This window comes from Sceloporus occidentalis, unplaced genomic scaffold (genome assembly GCF_023333645.1).
Source record: "Sceloporus occidentalis isolate IW3139 unplaced genomic scaffold, rSceOcc1.0.p SCAF_1, whole genome shotgun sequence".
In the NCBI taxonomy this organism is placed as follows: domain Eukaryota; kingdom Metazoa; phylum Chordata; class Lepidosauria; order Squamata; family Phrynosomatidae; genus Sceloporus; species Sceloporus occidentalis.
In genome coordinates, this window is record NW_028316981.1 from 228,569,507 (window position 1) to 228,589,432 (window position 19,926).

General features: G+C 40.3%; 1 protein-coding gene across 15 annotated transcripts in view; it reads left to right on the forward strand.

Annotated features, from left to right (window-relative positions):
* Nucleotides 1-1,254: 1,254 nt before the first annotated feature.
* Nucleotides 1,255-19,926, forward strand: part of MPDZ (multiple PDZ domain crumbs cell polarity complex component) — a 138,811-nt gene continuing 120,139 nt past the window's right edge. For 13 of the 15 annotated variants that reach the window (XM_089489612.1, XM_089489636.1, XM_089489668.1 and 10 more), the window contains exons 1-3: nt 1,773-1,850; nt 13,986-14,057; nt 15,690-15,856. In XM_089489612.1, coding sequence (XP_089345738.1) covers nt 14,042-14,057; nt 15,690-15,856 — 183 coding nt within the window. In that variant the 5' untranslated portion in view covers nt 1,773-1,850; nt 13,986-14,041. Of the gene's footprint in view, nt 1,385-1,772; nt 1,851-2,345; nt 2,363-4,353; nt 4,439-13,985; nt 14,058-15,689; nt 15,857-19,926 lie in introns of those variants that run through there. The other 2 variants (XM_089489629.1, XM_089489621.1) reach the window with 2 other exon arrangements.

The following is a 19,926-nucleotide window of genomic DNA, read 5'->3' on the forward strand; positions in this document are numbered from 1 at the left end:
ACACACATTCTTCATAGGGGAACCCCCCCTTTCCTCCTCCTTTTCCCACCCCCTCAGGAAGTTCAGATTATTATGTGAAGAGTATATGTGTGTGTATATTACTATATATATATATATATATATATATATATGGATAGATAGAGAGAGAGAGAGAGAGAGGGAGGGGGGTTCAAAAACAATCTCCTTCAGCTTCCCCTCCAGAAAGCTGAACTTTACACACATATAAAGAGATTTTGTGTGTGTGTATATATATTATATAATGTTTTTTTTAATATATATATATATATATATGCACATATAGATAGATGAGTTTTAAAAAATAATCCACAAAGCTGAACTTTACACACATATAAAGATATTGTGTCTCTGTGTGTGTGCATATATATATATAGATATAGATGAGTTTAAAAAATAATCTCCTTCAGCTACCCCTCCACAAAGCTGAACTTTACACATATATAAAGAGATTGTGTGTGTATTATATAATGTAATATATATACAGTATATATATATATTACATAATATATGTATGTATATAGATGGGTTTTTAAAAAATAATCCACAAAACTGAACTTTACACACATATAAAGGGATTATTTATATGTGTGTGTGTGTGTGAGTGTATAGTTATATATATACATATATATACACACACACATATATATATGGATGGTTTTAAAAAAAATCTCCTTCAGCTTCTCTTCCACAAAGCTGAACGTTACACACATACAAGATTATATCTGTGAATATATATATATATCTATATCTATATATAAAAAATCTCTCTCTCTCTCTCTCACACACACACACACATATATATATATATACTATTGTATGTATGTATGTGTATATATATAGGTTTTTGTTAAAAATAATCTCCTTCAACTTCCCCTCCACAAAGCTGAACTTGCTGGGGGGGGGGGGAGAGAGAAGGGGAAAAGGGGGGGGTGTTTCACCTCTGAAGAAGAAGAAGAGGAGGCCCAGCGGGGTAAGCTGAGAGGGAAGAAGCTGGGAGAAGGTGGCAACATTGTGTGGTGTGAAACAATTGTGTCTCTGTGTGTGTGTCTGTGTGGAAGCTGCCTAGAATGCGTAGGAGCGCCCAGTGCATCCCTCCCAGGCGCTCTCTCCTTTTGTTCTTCCTCTGCTGCTGCTGCTGCTGCTGCTGTTGTTGTTGTGGTTGTTGCTGTTGTTGTGAGGCGCTTTTGCAACCTATTTTCTCCCCCTCCCGGGGCAAGAGCCAGTCGAGGGAGGAGGAGGAGGAGGGTGGAAATGAGGCGGCTTCCCTCTTTGAAAGGAGGAGGAGGAGGAGGAGGAAGGAGAGGAAGAAAGGGCCAGCCTTTCCAAGAATGGAAAGGAAAAGCCTCCTGTGCGCCCAGCCAGAGAAGTATGCCTTGAAGGGGGTGGGTGGGCATTGCAACTAGGGCTGCTGTGGGCCAGCCCCCTTCATTCCCGGCTGGGAGGGAGGTGGGGGTAATAATGGGTGGGCAATGGCTGAAGGGGGGAGCCATGCATTGGTTGCTCCTGCTGGGGAAAGGGAGGAGGAAGGAGGAGGAGGAGGAGGGCGCATGGGAGGAGGAGAGTGGCCGGCTGGAGCTGCCCAGGCAAGACAGAGGTTAGGCCGCCTGTTGCTTCTCCTGGTTGGAGTGGCCAAGTTCCAGCTTTGGGGGGGAAAGAGGGAGGGAAGGAAGGCGAGGAGGAGGGAGGGAGGGAGGGAGGGATCAAGGGATGGCTGTTGTTGTTATTGTTGGGGCTGGGGGGAGAGTGTTGGAGGGATGGACCAAGGGCCCCTCATTTGGCTGCTGGAGGAAGAGAGGAGGGATGCTGCTAGTCGGTTTCCCTTCAACCCTCGGGTAGGAGGAGGAGGAGGAGGAGGAGGAGGGATTTGGGGGCTGTCCACACAAAACAACAACAACAAAAAGGGTTGGACTCATTCCCTTTTTTTGGGTTGCAGTGGCACAACTTGTAGCCTTGATCCCCTCCCCCCCAATCCAGCCTCCCTTCCCCCCTGGAAACAGGGCCCCTTTTTGTGTCTCTGGTGCCCAGCAGAGGACTCTTGGTCTTCCCTTCTCTCTGCTGCTGCGTGTTTCAAGGCAACGGAGCGCCTCCTCCTCTTTGGGGGATTCCTTGCTCCTCTCTGGCTGCAAAGGGAATGGGGATGGGAAAGAAGTTGGAGGGCAGAGGAGAGGAAAGGGGGAAGGAGGCAGGGAAGGAGGGAAAGGGGGGAGTCAGTGGGATGGGCCCGAGCTGCATGCGCAGTTGGTCACCAGAGGTCCTCCTTTTCCAGGACCTGTCCTCCATTCCAGCCTTCTGTCCAGAGGGATTTCAAAAGGGCGTCCCTTCTGAGCTCGACCAAGAAGCACGAGTTTGTATTTACATTAGTGTGGTTTTGCCTTTTTGTTGGTTGTGCCCTAGATCCCCCCCTTTAAATGCTCTACATTTTACGGTGCCTTTTCCTCCTTTGCGCTTCAAGGCATCTTCTTGTCACCCTGGGCTGGAAAATAAGGCAAAGGAGCATCCATCCTAGTGTCCTCTGGCTTGCTTCCTCCTCTTGGATGCTAGATAAGGCAGCTGTAAACAGGATGGAGCAGAAAGGTCCACCTTTGAATTCAATGAGGAGCATTAGTGGTTTGAGTGTTGGACTATGACTCTGAAGATCAGGGTTCGAAACTCAGCTCAGCCATATAAACCCACTGCCCTTGAGCAAGTCACACTCTCTCAGCCTCAGAGGATGGCAGTGGGCAAACCCCTCTGCAGAAACTTGCCAAGAAAACCCCATGATAGGTTCTTGTTCTGGTCACCATAAGTCCCTTAAGGCACACAACAGCAGCAGCAACCAAGGAGTCTTATAGGTTAAATTAGTATAGGAAAAGCAGCAGAGCCTTTGCCTGTGGGATATATATGTTTTTATTGGACTGTTGTTACCCACCTAGATCCTGGAAGGGAGAGGCGGGATATAAATAAATATTTTATTATTTATTATTATATATGTGTGTAAGGTAATGTGGGACCCAGTGTACACCTTCCATTTAACTGGGTTGACACATCCCTCAGCAACATTTCCTGTCCTCTTAGGTTTGTAGCCAGCAGTCAAAATAAGAGTAGGAAGATGGAGTCCTTCCCTCCCAACTCTTCCATTGCTTATGTCTAGGTAGAACTGACTTTTTATTTTCTTGTAACAGCAGAGAGTATATAGTAAAGGAGCTGATAATTGCTTCGGATTTGATTAGTCCGGAATTGTTGTTGTGTGCCTTCAAGTCCTTTCTGATTTGTGGCGCCCCTAAGGTGAACCTGTCACTGGATTTTCTTGCCAAGACCTGTTCAATGGGGGTTCATCTTTGTCTTCTGAGGCTGAGAGTATGACTTGCCCAAGGTCACCCAGTGGGTTTCCGTGGATGAGCAGAGACTCGAATCCTGGTCCCCAGAGTTGTAATCCAGTGCAACACCACACCAGTTCTCATAGTCTGGAGAACTGAAGATTGAATTTGTATGTTGCAAGAGGAAGGAGACTAACACCGGATATACCTAATTCTGCATTCCCACCCCATGTTGATTAAGAACAGCAAACACTCTTGGATCTCATACTAAAAATAACCAATAGATTATTAACCTCATTCTGACCTGTCATTTGAAAGGGAGACATAAGTGAGCCATGTAATCCTATTGAACTACAGTACTGTTAAATTACTTTGATCATCCACCCTTAATTTGCCCACCATCTTTTATTTTAAAAACCAGTGGATTGGAACTCCACCTTTGCCATCCATGTCCCTTCAGAAGATGCAGTTGAGAAACATTTGCATGATCCCACAAGGGAGATGTTACAAGCAGTGTCGATGGACACTATTTTCAACTTCCTCCGATTAACCAAGATTTAAATGCTGTATACAAATAGCCTTTAGTGTGACCATAAAGTTTTTGCAGATTGCAGAACTGTATTCTCATATTACCAGGGAAAGGTAGTAAGATGCCTAATTTGAAAGAAAGTTAAGATGTAGTGTTTGAATTAATTCATTTCGTGTCTGGAAGTTTATGCTGATTTGCTACAGTGTGGTATGTGTAGTTCTTTTGCCCTATAGGAAGTAAACCACTCTGGAAGTGTTTGCTTGCTGGTCTAGAAAGTTTTAATGCTGAGTTTTGAGAGGCCCAGTTAAAGAACAATTAAGGACATGAGCCAGCCAGTGTTAAGTCTGACTGAGTTAGACATTAAGCTCCTGCATGTAGGTAGAACTGTCCTCAGCACTAATATGTCTAAGGATGCATGTAGAGGAGTATCACATGGTGATGCTATTTTATCTCTAGGATACCAGGCTATGGTCTTGAAAATTAGGCCTGACTCTTTCTTGTTCTCTGCAGAGTCATGGCAGGTTAAAAATGCAAGCAGAAGGAGCAGCTTGATATGGCAAGCTATTTATGGAGAATGGCTCACTATAGAATTCAGGTGATTTTCACTGTACCAGTACATAACACAAGGAAACATGTGGGAAGTGTTGGTGCACTTAATATAAACGACATAACTGTTTTAAATGTCTCTTCGTGTGAACTGAGATATAGTACCAATGAACACGGAACATGTTTTTTTTTGTCAATTGTGATGCTTTGAAATCCATGTGTAAGAGTCTGATTTCAAGCAAATAAGATAGACATTGAGGAGGTGTTGTTTCAGTGCATCATATTAGGATTAAGGTGGGTTTTTTTTGGGTTTGGGGAGGTAGTGTATGAACTGTAATTATATTTCGAATTGAACCACAATTTACTAACATAGTGCCTTACCTATATATAAGTTTATATTTGATGGGGTCCGTTTTGTTCATATTTTGCTGTTATTACTATCAGATAAATATTTACATTTATTCTTCTGGTACTACTGAATTTGATAAATGTATTCCCTAAACTTAGTATTATAGTTGATACCGACATGGTTCCCCATAAGAAACTGAAATACATTCTTCTTGCCCAAGGTTAGGATAGAAATCCATACTAGTACAGTTGGCCCTTCTTATACACGGATTTTTTATACACGGATTCAAGCATACACGGTTTGAAAATGTTCCAAAAAAGTATAAATTTACCTTGATTTTCCATTTTTTATAAGGGACACCATTTTGCTATGTCATTATATTTAATGGGACTTGAGCATACACGGATTTTGCTACACACGGGGGATCTTGGAACCAAACCCCAGCGTATAACAAGGGTCCACTGTACAGCTGAAATCATTATCAGGCTTGGGAAAGAAGAATGGCACTGTTATAAATGCTAGTATAGGTACTTTTTCTTTTTCTTCTAGTTTTCTACATTTTGACATATATAGGCAAGATATCAATGAAGTTTATTCTATGGAAATTTAGTCCGAATGATGTCTAGTAGGTTACTATCTTCTAAAATACAGGGCATTTCTAAATCTTTAGATTAAAGGCAGTTATAAGAGGTTTGCTCAGTCCAAGCTAGCGGTAATAAAATTCAAATACTTATGGATTTCAAACAGAGTATGTTATGGTTTTCATGAAATCAATTGGATTATGTAAATCAGCTGCTTAAACATTTTAATGTGTGTTCTTCTGATGTTTCATTTTTTACTTTCTGATCTTAGAGCTTTTATCAACTGTGCTGTGAGTTTGATACTCTACATAAGGACTGTAGTATTTTGAATTCTCTGCCATTGCCAATGTGGGTGGTCAAAAATCTGAGCAATTGGTGGTTGAATATTCAAAATGGTGCTAAATAATGATCAAATATGTAAAACAAAGATTATTTGAGCAGCAAGAAAGAGACAGATCTAATAAGTAGCTGTTAGGAAATAATTCTGAACTAGTACAATCAAGAGTTATTACTTGGTAATAGTGGTGTTTCTGACTATACATGTATGTCAGTGATATTTTAGACTCTCAACAAGTGTATTTGTCTTTTATTTGGAAACAGAGAAATACCATAAGTTACTTTAGATCCCCTCCTTTCTGCCTTTGCTACTAAGTGATAACATGATATGATTAAAAATGGCCACAACAAGTATTGGTATGATCACTTCATGGAATTTTAGTCAATAAACAAATTGCAAATATGAACAGTTACCAGTGGACAATATGTGTTCCCAAATCCTATCTATCTATCTATCTATCTATCTATCTATCTATCTATCTATCTATCTAATCTATCTATATGATGAGAAGTGAGGGTGTATTTTTCCACCCAGACTTCTTGCATGCTAGACATTCAGTTCAGGGCATCAATCTTGGAATGTGGCATATGGATGTATTACCCAATATGTGTAAGCCTTTTTGTGGGATTGTATCCTTAATAATAGGAAGAAAGGTGCCAGATCAAAATGCAAGAGGAATATTGCAAATAAAGCCAATATGGAAGGCATTATTGAATAATTTTGCTGTAAGTGTCAGTGATGCTCATAGTAATTGTAAGGATTATTTTAATGGAATGATTAAATTGTGTATTCATTACTATATATCCTTGTGGATTTCATAGATGAAGATAAGTAAAATTATTCATTATATAAATAGTGCAAATGAGTACATTGCTAGTTATATTCTTTAATTTTCTCTGATAAAACTTAAAAATCAATAAACTGTGTAATCCAAGTTTGTAATAACTGGGCTATAATAAAAATATTATTCCTTATAACAACTAAACAAGTTTAATAAACATTGATTAAATAATTAAAATAACGATGATATCCCTACTTTTATTTGTGATGATATAACTTATACAGATTTAACATTTGAAAGAATTATTATTATTATTATTAACCTTTATTTATGAAGTGCTGTAAATTTACACAGCGCTGTACATACAATCTTTTAGTTAGACGATTCCCTGCCCTCGGGAATTACAATTTCATGTGTAATATTAGCCTCACAATTACGCTGTAAAATGATACTTATTTCCTCTCCGTTGATTCAAGGCTGAGGTTCCAATACAGTGACTTTCCTGAGGCATTTTCCAGCTATCCATTGACTTCAGTAAACACTGATTAACCACAATATTTACTGTACATTACCTCAGCCTTATCAGCTTTAATAAGACCAGCAACCAAGATAAACAGATAAGACAAACAGATAAGACAAATAGGTGTATGATGTGATCTTTCATATATTTGTGTTCTAAAAGTTATGTTATTATAAATAAAACCCAGTGGGAAAAAATTGTACTGTATATTTAAATACATGGTGGGCTAAATCCTATTGGTAGTCACAACTAGAGTAGGCTTATAGAATTGTTGGGATTTATATAAGTGTTAACTCACCACTCAGCTATTGATCCAGTGAGTCTACTCTAGACAAGATTCAACCTAGTGTATATATATTGAAGAGGCCAAACAGTTGTTTGGATGTTTTTGTGGTTCAGAGTAAGATGCAAGTTCATATTCTTGTGTATCTCTTAATGAATTTTGCAACTTCTTTGGACATTAGTCGGGGTTTTTAATCATTTCCACTTTCTTAGCTGAGGGGATCTGCATATCTAAACAGGCTCCATGTAAATATTATTAGTTGATACAGAAACAACGAGAGCCACTGTGATGTAGTGGTTTGAGTGTTGGACTATGATTCTAGAGACCAAGGTTTAATTCCCTGCTTGGCTGTGGAATCCCACTGGGCGACCTTGAGTGAGTCACACACTCTCAGCCCTAGAAAAAACCCTTTTTGCCATAAGTCAGAAACAACTTGAAGGCATATGACAAGAAGAAATGAAACCATAGGCACAGACTGGAGAGACACTGGATGTACATTTGGGCCCCATTCCCACTTACAGATAAATCTGTGTGCAATCCGAATCGATGGATCGATTCGACAGCAGAGCATGGTTCCCACTACATTTGCCTCGATCGCATTTTCCCCCACTACATTTGCCCCGATTGCATTTTCCCCTCCAACATAATCCACTTGTGGTTCCCATTCACAAATAAATCACTTCAAAATTATTCAGTTCCAGCTGGCTGAAGAGGAAATTTGAATCGATTTGATTTATCGTAAAAGAAGCTGAATAAATCAGCATGAAAAAGATGCAGATTAAATGGGTCTAGCGCATGGCCCCCTTCTCAGAATCGCTTCAGTGATTCAGATTAAGTGGGAACCAGGGTCGTTTGAACCAGTAGTGGGCATGAGGCCTTGAATGCACCCACATTCTGATAAAACTTTGTATGCCAACATAAGCCTAAATCCAACACAACATAAGGTATTCTTAAGTCTAGTTAGTGATTTCAGTGGGCTGAAGCATTTCTAACACTAACTGAGATGTAGGCCATATAGCCTTTGAAAATGTGAGCAGAGCTAGGTAAGAATATATGAAAATGTTCTATGGTAGGATAGCTGTGCATAATAGCCCTGTGGACAGTGATGTCACTAGGGTTGATGTCACCGGATTTGGTAACTCATCATGTCACCCAATCATTGCCCTCCTCCGATATCATACCCATACAGGATCCTTAGTAATGCCTTTTGTACTAATTTAATCATAAATTGTAGTTTTAGTGAATGTAATGGTAATAGTTGTGACACAAACAAAATTAAAATTATCCCTTTAAATTACAATATCATATGCACAGAGTAAATGTGTTTACATATGCATAGTTTCATGTGGTTAAAGTGAACATTTGGTAAAATGTGATGTTTTTAAATAACATTTTTTTAAAAAAATTATTTTTTTAAAAAATATTAAAAATTAAAAAACCTAGGGCCTCTCCTTTCTCCTTCCACTGAGCCTCACACCTTCTCTTCAACATTTCTACAATGCAGATGCACTCTTAGGCTGCATCCACACTGCAGAAATAATCCAGTGTGACACCGCTTTAGCAGCCATGGCTCCATACGATGTAATCCTGGCATTTCTAGTTTCTTAGGGTACCAGAGCAACCTGACAGAGAAGGCTAAATGCCTCACAAAACTACAATTCCCAGGGCACCTTAATCTGTGGCAGTGAAACTAACAAAATAATATTTGGCCCCTTCAAACATTTAAAACTACTTCTTTTGGCACAAAATTTTGCGGGAGCTGCTTCGAAGTGGCCACAAGCTACATATCCCAGGATCCCATCGCAGGGGAGCCATGACAGTTAAAACAGTATGAAACTGGATTGTCTCTGGAGTGAAGATGCAGCCTGAGTTGGGTCCAAGACACACTGCAGAAATAATGCAGTTCAAGACTGCTTTAGCTGCCCTGGCTCAGTGTTAGGGAACCCTGGAAATTGTAGTTTTGTGAGACATTGAGCCTTCTCTGTCAGAAAGTGCTCTGGTGCCACAACAAACTATAATTCCCAGGATTCCCTAGCACTGAGCCAGGGCAGTTAAAGCAGGCTCAAACTGGATTATTTCTGCAGTATGTTTTGGACTTTAGTTATTAAAAATGCTCAAGGTCCAATCCATACTGCAGAAATAATCCAGTTTGAGATTGCTTTAACAGCCCTGGTTTAGTGCTAGGGAATTCTAGGAAATGTAGTTTTGTGAGAAAGAGCTCTGTTGCCACAATAAACTACAATTCCTATGCATCTGAGGAAGTACGCTTAAGTCTAGGAAAGCTCATGCTGCCAAATGTTTTCTTTCAGTGAGACTCAAAGGTGCTACAAGATCTCTCTGTGTTATCATCACCATTATTATTATTATTATTATTATTATTTCCAAATGCACCTGAGGAAGTGGGCTTAAGTCTAGGGAAGCTCATGCTGCCCACTCCTTTCTTGCAGTGAGTCTCAAAGGTGCTACAAGATCTCTCTTCTATTATTATTATTATTATTTCCAAATGCACCCGAGGAAGTGGACTTAAGTCTAGGGAAGCTCATGCTTTCCACTCCTTTCTTGCAGTGAGTCTCAAAGGTGCTACAAGATCTCTCTTCTATTATTATTATTATTATTATTATTATTATTATTTCCAAATGCACCCGAGGAAGTGAACTTAAGTCTAGGGAAGCTCATGCTTTCCACTCCTTTCTTGCAGTGAGTCTCAAAGGTGCTACAAGATCTCTCTTCTATTATTATTATTATTATTATTATTATTATTATTATTATTATTATTTCCAAATGCACCCAAGGAAGTGGACTTAAGTCTAGGGAAGCTCATGCTGCCCACTCCTTTCTTGCAGTGAGTCTCAAAGGTGCTACAAGATCTCTCTTCTATTATTATTATTATTATTATTATTATTATTATTATTATTATTTCCAAATGCACCCGAGGAAGTGGACTTAAGTCTAGGGAAGCTCATGCTTTCCACTCCTTTCTTGCAGTGAGTCTCAAAGGTGCTACAAGATCTCTCTTCTATTATTATTATTATTATTATTATTATTATTATTATTTCCAAATGCACCTGAGGAAGTGGGCTTAAGTCTAGGGAAGCTCATGCTGCCCACTCCTTTATTGCAGTGAGTCTCAAAGGTGCTACAAGATCTCTCTTCTATTATTATTATTATTATTATTATTATTATTATTATTATTTCCAAATGCACCCAAGGAAGTGGACTTAAGTCTAGGGAAGCTCATGCTGCCCACTCCTTTCTTGCAGTGAGTCTCAAAGGTGCTACAAGATCTCTCTTCTATTATTATTATTATTATTATTATTATTTCCAAATGCACCCGAGGAAGTGGACTTAAGTCTAGGGAAGCTCATGCTTTCCACTCTTTTCTTGCAGTGAGTCTCAAAGGTGCTACAAGATCTCTCTTCTATTATTATTATTATTATTATTATTATTATTATTATTATTTCCAAATGCACCCGAGGAAGTGGACTTGCGTATAGGAAAGCTCATGCTGTCAGCCCCTTTCTTGCAGGGAGGCTCAAAGGGGTTACAAGATCTCTCTGCAATAATAATAATAATAATAATAATTATTATTATTATTATTATTATTTCCAAATGCATCTGAGGAAATGGACTTAGGCCTAGGAAAGCTCATTCTGCCAGCTACTTTCTTGCAGTGAGTCTCAAAGGGGCTACAAAATCTCACTTCTATTATGGATGGAAGCAAGCAAATTTTTTGGCCAATCTGGAAGGAGGCAAGCAGCGACGGGCTAAGGCTGCTGAGTGTGATAGATTGGATTGGGGGACGGTCTGGGCCTGGCCTCATGCATGGCCTGGCTGGCTGGGTGATGTAGATCTAAGTTCTTCTACTTCAGATGGGCAAACGGATGGACGGGACTACGATTTCCATCAGCCTCTTGGAAGGAGCGATCAGGCAGACCCAGTAACATCAGGGACTGTCTGAAGGAAGAGGCCCCTCCCTCCTCAACTGTCATCTCGGCCTCAGAGGGAGCCATCAGGCAGACCCAGCAACATCAGGGACTGCCTGAAGGAAGAGGCCCCTCCCTCCTCAACTGTCATCTCGGCCTCAGAGGGAGCCATCAGGCAGACCCAGCGACATCAGGGACTGTCTGAAGGAAGAGGCCCCTCCCTCCTCAACTGTCATCTCGGCCTCAGAGGGAGCGATCAGGCAGACCCAGCAACATCTTGGACTGCCTGAAGGAAGAGGCCCCTCCCTCCTCAACTGTCATCTCGGCCTCAGAGGGAGCGATCAGGCAGACCCAGCAACATCAGGGACTGCCTGAAGGAAGAGGCCCCTCCCTCCTCAACTGTCATCTCGGCCTCAGAGGGAGCGATCAGGCAGACCCAGCAACATCAGGGACTGCCTGAAGGAAGAGGCCCCTCCCTCCTCAACTGTCATCTCGGCCTCAGAGGGAGCCATCAGGCAGACCCAGTAACATCAGGGACTGTCTGAAGGAAGAGGCCCCTCCCTCTTGTAACTGTCATCTTGGCCTCAGAGGGAGTCATCAGGCAGACCCAGCAACATCAGGGACTGCCTGAAGGACGAGACTTCTCCCTCCTTTGTCACCTTGTATTTGTATTGCATTAAGATTTTTACTGTACACCGCTATGATCATTGCGGAATAGCGGTCTATAAATAAAACATATTATTATTATTATTAAGATCCGACAGGAACAGAGGCCGAAAGGGGCAGGACTGAACGGGAAAGTTTAATTCCCCATAAACGGAAAGGATTACCCAACGGGAAGGTTTAATTCCCTGTAAATTCCCCACAATTTTTTCATACCCAGAAATTACACGGAAAGGCTTTTTATCACCCAGAAAACGGGGAATTCCCTGGAAATTGGCAATACTGCTCTTAACCCCAGGGTCAGACAAGATCCTCTGCATTCGTGTTGGCACAGGCAGGATCGGGTCTGATACTGCCACAGGTGTTTTTGGCCTGCGTTGTTTAAACTAGAGGACATGAGACTGGGGGGAAGATGGGCCATTTGGTCCACACGGACAGCCTCTCAAACTGCCATGGCTCTATGTTACGGAGTTGTGGGATTTTTAGTTTTGTGAGATATTTAGCCTTCTCAGAGTCCCCTCTGGTGCTACAAGAAACTATAAATCCCAGAATTCCATAGCATTGAGCCATGGCAGTTAAAGTGGTGTCAAACTGCATTAATTCTGCAGTGCAGATGAGGCCCCTATGAACCACTAGGGAGATGGGTAGGCCTGGTAGGACACCTTGCTTCGGTGATAACAAATGTTTTAGAGATCGAGTGCCCAAACAGCAACTGAAAACCCACTATTTATCACAATTTGCCATGTCCCTCTGGCTTTCTAGTAACAAACTCTGGCAAACTCTGTACTGGGCAACAGCATGTGTGCCCACAGAAAGGGCTCTGAGTGCCACCTCTGGCACCTGTGCCATAGGTTCGCCACCACTGCCTTACTTGCATTGCAGACATCAAGTATCCTCTTGATAGCTCTTTTGCTGATGGATAGGAAAAAATAATGTGTACATAATATTAGGCAGAAAGAATGGCTGAATGTTGCATTCCTTTTTGTTTGTTTGTTACTGTGTGTGTGCTGAATACCTTATAAATGTACAGTTTGCTGGTCACTGTAAAAGTGGAAATATCTCAATCACACAGAAAAAGCTTCCCAACTTGTTTTCTAATGGAAGGCTGTTTCCTTGTGATATCAAAACTGCCTAAGGAGTGTGTGGGCCTGGATATCAATGTTAATTCCAGGAAACCTTGAGAAATGCCATTGCTGCAGCAACACTACTAGGTAAAGCCTATTACTGCACTTACTATTTTTGGCATTGCGTGTTTGTTAATCTGGTGCTATAAGCCTTATAGTTTCTGAGGTATTTATCTAAAATGGATTTGTGAAATGCTAGAGTACCAATTAATGAAACTGCAGTGAATCATCTGGTTGGAAGTTAGGCAGACAAACACAAAAGAATTATGGTAGCTGTTAGTGAAAAGTTGCAGACTTCTGTTCCCTTGTTGATGAACGCTCAGTCTTCAGTGAAATAGTTGAGATGGCAGCAGAGTTACTCAGTTGAGGGGCTTTATCATCTGAAAGCCTCTGCGCTGAGAGCCTCTTGGTACAAAAAAGCAGCCTGTCTTATTAATTTATGACAGTGTTTGGTTTGGTTTTGATATGTATATTTTAGATTTTCTGGCTTACTTTAGGTTTTATTTGCCTCGCTTGTATTATTTCTTTGAAAAACAAGAAACAAAAAAAGATTAAATATGAGATTATTATGATTAAAATAAACCCTTACCAAGAAGCAGCAGAGAGCATGGAAAATCAGTCCCCCTTGCTTCTGTGTTATACTCCTTTCCCCTCAGTTTTCTTTCTGTCCCACTCTTTCCTTCATGATTTTGTTCTCTGTTTACATTGTAGAAGCAGTACCATAGCTGAATATTATGTAATATAATATATAAATATAATTAATTTGTTAATTATTAATGAATTATAATTAATATTAATACAGTAAATGTAACAAGTAATAAATTGATGTAATACAGTAAATTAGCATGATATTATTTTTATTTTAATCTATGTAATACATTTCTGCAGAAATTAGAAATAATAGAGTTGTAAGAAATTCTGCTAGAAATTGATACAGTATAATCTTGACAGAGTAATTTTGATATCCCTCTACTCCTCATATATTACGGGATAGTTGTTAATATTCTTCTTTTCTCTCTTTTATTTTCCTTGTAGGAAGACCCTTATATTAACAGTCATTTACTGAAGTGGGAATTAAGCACGTGGAAACCATGTTGGAAACAATAGGTAAGGCATAATAAGGAAGTATATTTAAATACTTAGGACAAGATCCTGTTAGGAGCCAGTGTAGCATATCACAAATGCTGTTGCTCTCTCATGGGAGGAGGATGGGGGAATCCTTGTATAGGAAATCAGCTTATACAGACTGGTCAAAAAGTACAATTGCATGTGCAGCTGGTTCATCACACATATGTAGAGCCCCAACAGGATTCTTGCCTTACTGGTTAATTTTGTTCCCATGTTAATTAAAAAAGTTATACAGGACAAGGTTTCATTTGTGTTTGCAAATGAAACTGATGTGAGGAAAGATACATGAACTGTTCACCAATAAACATTTAATTGAGGTATGTTGAGATTGAGTGTCAAAGACTATTGGCAAGACAAGATTATATGACCATGTGGAGATGACTCAGACTGACCCTGCAGTGTCTACTCTGATTGGAACAACTCTTCAAGGTCTGATATAAAGCTGTTTACAGACTCAGCTAGGTGAGTTTCTTTAGCCAGGGACTGAACCTAGGCCTGTCTAAATACAGAACAAGGGCTTTCTCTCTTAGCTACAGCTCCTTCCTTCCAATAGATTTTATTTGCAAAAAAATCAATTTGAGTCAGGCAACCAAAGTAAAAATGTGATGTGAGAGCAGCCTTGTTGGAGCAAACTTCACAGGCCAAATAAACCAGCCTCCCCCATCCTCTCAGCAGGGAGTCCAGATGATGCAACACGCAATCCCTGAGTTTGATGAGAATAGTAGATGATGTCTGGCCCGTTCAGTGCCAAGCCTGGGGTATTTCCTTCTTAACATGGAGCAAAAACATGCCCTGTTTGTTCTGGATCTTCCTGGAAGATCTGTAGCCCTCTATTCTGATGCAGCTGGAATGTTTAAAATGCATCCTGCTGTGTCACTTAACACAGCTGCTTCTGCTACTGCCACACATCGTTCGCTATGAGGTCAGAATGATGTGGCCAGCCATGCTGGGTGCCTTGTTCTGACCTCAGAGTGAGTGCTGTGGTGTGGTGGAGGTCACATTGGGAGGCACAGTGGGACATGTGTGCAAATAGCCATCCCATGTTGGAATGGTAATGGGGGGGGGGGGAGACTGGAACAGCTCCAGGGCCAGGATACTTTGGACTGCTCCTGGAGTATCTGGGCCCATGGAGACACCACCTTAGATCCAAAGCAGGTAGTAAAGTAGTGAAGTAGGAAAGAAGATGAAGCATATCATCAGTGTGTGTTGACAGCTGGGAACTTAGGTGAAACAGATTGCCAGAAATAAGCTGGCCAGAGTCCAGCAACAAGCAGTGACTTTTCTTCTAGACATATTCTCCTCCTTAATAAAATCAGTTCAGAAGACTTGAATCCACTTGGGTCTCCATTGTAGGTTGGCTGTAGACAGTTAAAAAGCAGTCACACAGATTCATCATTAAGTGGATTTTCTATTGGCTTTGTGCTAAAATGACATACTTTAGAAAATTATATCCAGCTCTCCTTTCAATGTTTAAAGATGTTTGTGAATCCCTAACTTTCATATTTAAATAAATGTTTCTCCATTTAATTTGGGGGGCTGATAAATGGTGTGTAACCATCTCTGTTCAACAGTACATAATAAGGGCATCAGTAATATTGAATGTTCTTCCAGATACTCATCGGGCTCTCCAGGCTGTTGAACGCCTGCAAGCCAAGTTACGTGAAAGAGGTGATACAGCGAATGAAGAAAAGTTGGGTTTATTGAAATCTGTGCTGCAGAGTCCTTTGTTCAATCAGATCTTAAACCTTCAGATTTCCCTTCCACAATCAAGAGATCAGGTAAGACAGGAGCAACTCAAGAGGCAAAGGGAAGTGCTGATAAGATTTTATCAAATCCTTTCATGTACTAGCTTTGCCAATTGTTCACAAAATGGATGTTGACAAGTAAAAATGAACTGTTAAAGCTGAAGGCAGGATCCAAAGATTGTCATGGCAAGAGACAAATTGTGTATCCTTAAGCTTATATGTGCATAGCTTTCTCTGTGAATAGTTCTTATGTGTAATAATATATGTGCACTGTACTGCTTACTGATAGTAATAAAATTAAGATAAGTAACATTTTTTTATCAAGCTTTATCAAGCTTTCTCTTCTAAATAATCAAGTTACATTATGCCATTTGAAATTAGTGGGGAACCTGTGGCCCTCCAGATGTTGTTGGATAGTAATTCCCATCATCCCTCACTTTTCATTAGGAATGATTTAAATAGACAGACTAAGGGTGCATTGTTAACAGATTGTTAAAGAGTAAATTACATGGAAGACAGTAAGGATATTTTCAGACCTGGAAAAAAAGCTGGGAGAAAAAGGCATACTCCTGACAAAGTCGCATGATTGTACTGAAGATTTTTAGACACATCACACTTATCCAGGACTTCTCCTGTGAAGATCCAGGAATGCTCCAGCAACAAACCATTCATGGGGACGTCCCAGAAATGGTTAGTTGCTGGAGCATTCCTGATTCTTCCCATGATGAAAATCTTCAGTGAGATTAACGCAATTATCCCAGGAGTATGCTTTTTTCTTCCCCGATTTCCCCCCTGTCTGATAATCTCCTTACTTCTAAATAAATAATCATAGAGTTATATTTCTATGTTCATTTCAAACAATATATCAAATTATGCCATAGGGAGTTTAATCTTGGTTTGGTATAATGTATAATGGATTACAATGGGCCATGGACCAGCAGTATCGCAAATAATAGGCTGAAGATAGCTCGCAAACCATGGCTTGCCATAATGGAAACCAATGCAACAAACAAAAGGTCCAAATATTCCATAATAAAAATATGTAAACAAAAACAGAATTAAGGGAGTAAAATCTTCTCATGCCCTGGAGTCAGAATGGTTCTTTCCCTTTCAGATGCTTCTGAATTTTGATTATGTGATTGAATTGATGGAAACATCAGAACCAATTCTGGCTGCAATGTGGTACAGAAAAATGCTTGCACTTGGTCCCCAGGCTACATGTTGCCAACTTGGTTGAGAATGATGTATGACGTGGCCCATGTTCCACACGGATGTTGTACCAGAAGGCACATTCAGATCAAAGACTGATGAAATAGCAGAAATACTAAATGTTTTAATACAGTGTTTTAGGCTGCATCTGCACTGCAGAAATAATCCAGGTTGACACCACTTTAACTGTCATGGTTTAATGCTGTAGAGTTCTGGGAACTGTAGTTTGTTGTGGCACCAGAGCTCTCTAGCAGAGAAGGCTGAATGTCTCACAAAACTGCAGCTCCCAGAATTCCATAGCACTGAGCCATGGCCGTTAAAGTGGTGTCAACCTGGATTATTTCTGAAGTGTGGGTACAGCCTCAGTGTGTATCAAATATGACACATTTGTCTTTGCTTCATGTTATTTTTGTTTGCTTGGCAGCAAAACTCCATTGTTTGGTTTCATTTCTGGTATTTCCGAGTTTTACCTTTGAATTTTACCTGTGTGAGGTGTATAGTCCACTTGTTTCCTTTTTCACCTGGGAGGAAGATGGGGATGGGTAAGAAGGACATATGCCTGTGGGAGTGTTTCATTTGTAGTGAAGATGTAACTTTTGACCTTTACCAGGAATGGAATTTACTCCTAAAATGCTGGCCTATTCACTGAAATGAATGGAATGTGTGTGGATTTGTATAGTAGGGCATATTTAAGAATTTAGGTCAGAGAGGCCATCACCAAATATGCACATGTATTTTAAATAGTTAAATCTGGTGCAGTAAAGCAAGAACTTGTGGGGAAAAACCAACATAACTGTAGTATTGCTTCTCTGTGCCTCAGCCATTAACCACCTTTTGAATAAACGGGAAAATTAAAATCTTTTCACTTTTCATTTTTAGTTAGAGGCTATGACATCTTTGCATATCTACGTATAAACTAATTATTCCCTTCTGAGCCTTTCTTTTCATAATTGCAGTTCTTTTACTTTTCTGTGCTATCTACCTTCTATTCTCCTTTCACATGTATTATTGAGTCTTATTGTGAGAGAATTCTGCTTGGGAGATATGGTTCCCTTGCTTGAGTGCCAAAAGGCTGAAAAAAGATTAATACAGTTATTGTTGACTTTAATGTTGATGCACTGAACATTTTATTAACTATGCTCAGATGCCTTTTGATAGGTGCCTTGTAAACGTTTTTATGAAGGAAAAATGTGTTGTTTATATTCAGTTTTAAATTGCAAAGGGAACAGATAAACAGAAGTAAAATCCCAGCAGCTAAAGTTAACACTGAACTGTGAAGCAATGTTCTCTTGCAGAGTGAGAAAGTGGTACCCTGCCTTCAGTGCTCATTTGCATGCTAGTTTGCTAAAAGCAAGCATGTATTTCTCTCCCTCCCCCCCCCCCCCCATCCCCAAGCATTGCTACTCTTTATTGGCTGTCCATTTTCCAAAGCTGATGCCACAGCAGACGCCCGGCTCTTGAAGATAAGGGAACCAAAAAAGGAATAAATAAAAATAAATAAATTCTGCTCTTGTGATATGATGAACTTCTCAAGTCTTAATTTGATTTTTGTTTATAATTTCAAATATTTAAATATTTAAACGTTAATCACTCAGAGCTGGCAACCCAGCCTTCACTCTGTCTGTATTTGTTTTCCCCTCCTCCTTCAGAATGGCTCAAAGCTGTGCTAATGAGAAAAATCCCTTCCCTTGCCTGGGCCACATTCTTGAAATATTTTTTTTCCTTGCAAGTTAGAAGATAAATTTTACGGAATGGAAAAGTACTGGCTGCATTGTAAGAGCCTAGACAGTCTTCACACACAGACACATACACATCATTTTTTTTAGTCCTGCTTCTTTGTTCTTTATCATTTCAGGATTGCTGTATGTTGTGAGATTTTTTGATAGCGTCTAGAAGTGGAATTACATTGAGATGTAACAATTCCTGCTTTCTCTGGTGGGTTGTCAGCTTGAAACCCTTACTATGAAAATACTGGGGCTTGTCTCATATTGGTGGTGGGAAGAATGAAAGGAGGCTGTTGCCTGCATAAAGGACAGTTTGTCTGACTGGTTTTGTTGCAGGATGCAGGTTAAAACCAAGGATGAAGAACCCTTCATATGTTGTTAGACTGCAGCTCTAGCTATTACACCCAGTGGTGAGGATGTTGGGAGTTGCAGTATAATCACATTTGGAGAGCCAAAAATTTCCCATCCCTGCTCTGAATTATAGAACTCTTCTGATTTAGAGTAAGGTCCTCAAATGCTCAAAATTGCAGTCTTTGGAGGCATGATAGCACCATGTGCTGAAAAGTATATGTCCAGTCTGTCTTTTTAAATATGGTTAGCCCTTAGTTCGCATAGTGTTTTAAATCCAGCTAAAACACTATATGGGCTAAAACTGAAAGGAGTCTCAAGATAGAGCAATGGGTTTTCAGTGAGTTCAATGTGAGATTATTATGTTTAAACTAGATATTGTTTGGGATCCTAAATGCACACATAAGCTGCTCCTGCACAGTTCTGTGTACTCCCACCACCTGTCAGTTGTCAAGCCTTGGGAGGGCAGCATTACTGCTATTGCTTACTTGTGGAGAAGGAAAGAGCAGTGATTCAGACTATAGGGAAGCAACTGGTTTCATCTCAGTGGCAGTGGGGTGGGGTGAGAAATGGGGATTTCTCTCAAATGAAGTGTACACTTGCCCATTCTTTCCCTCAGGAGACCAGAGCAGCCAGATATCCATGGTCTGACTCTTTCCCTTTTCCCTTGCTTTCCCTTTTGTATGGAGAGGCATCACCAGTCCCTCCTGGGGCTCAATGCTCCAGGTTTGGACTTTCTTGGATGGAGTACATCCCATCCAGAAAGGAGTTTATGTTCACAGAAGCTACACTTACCTCTAAGTGGCTAACAAGATGCTATCC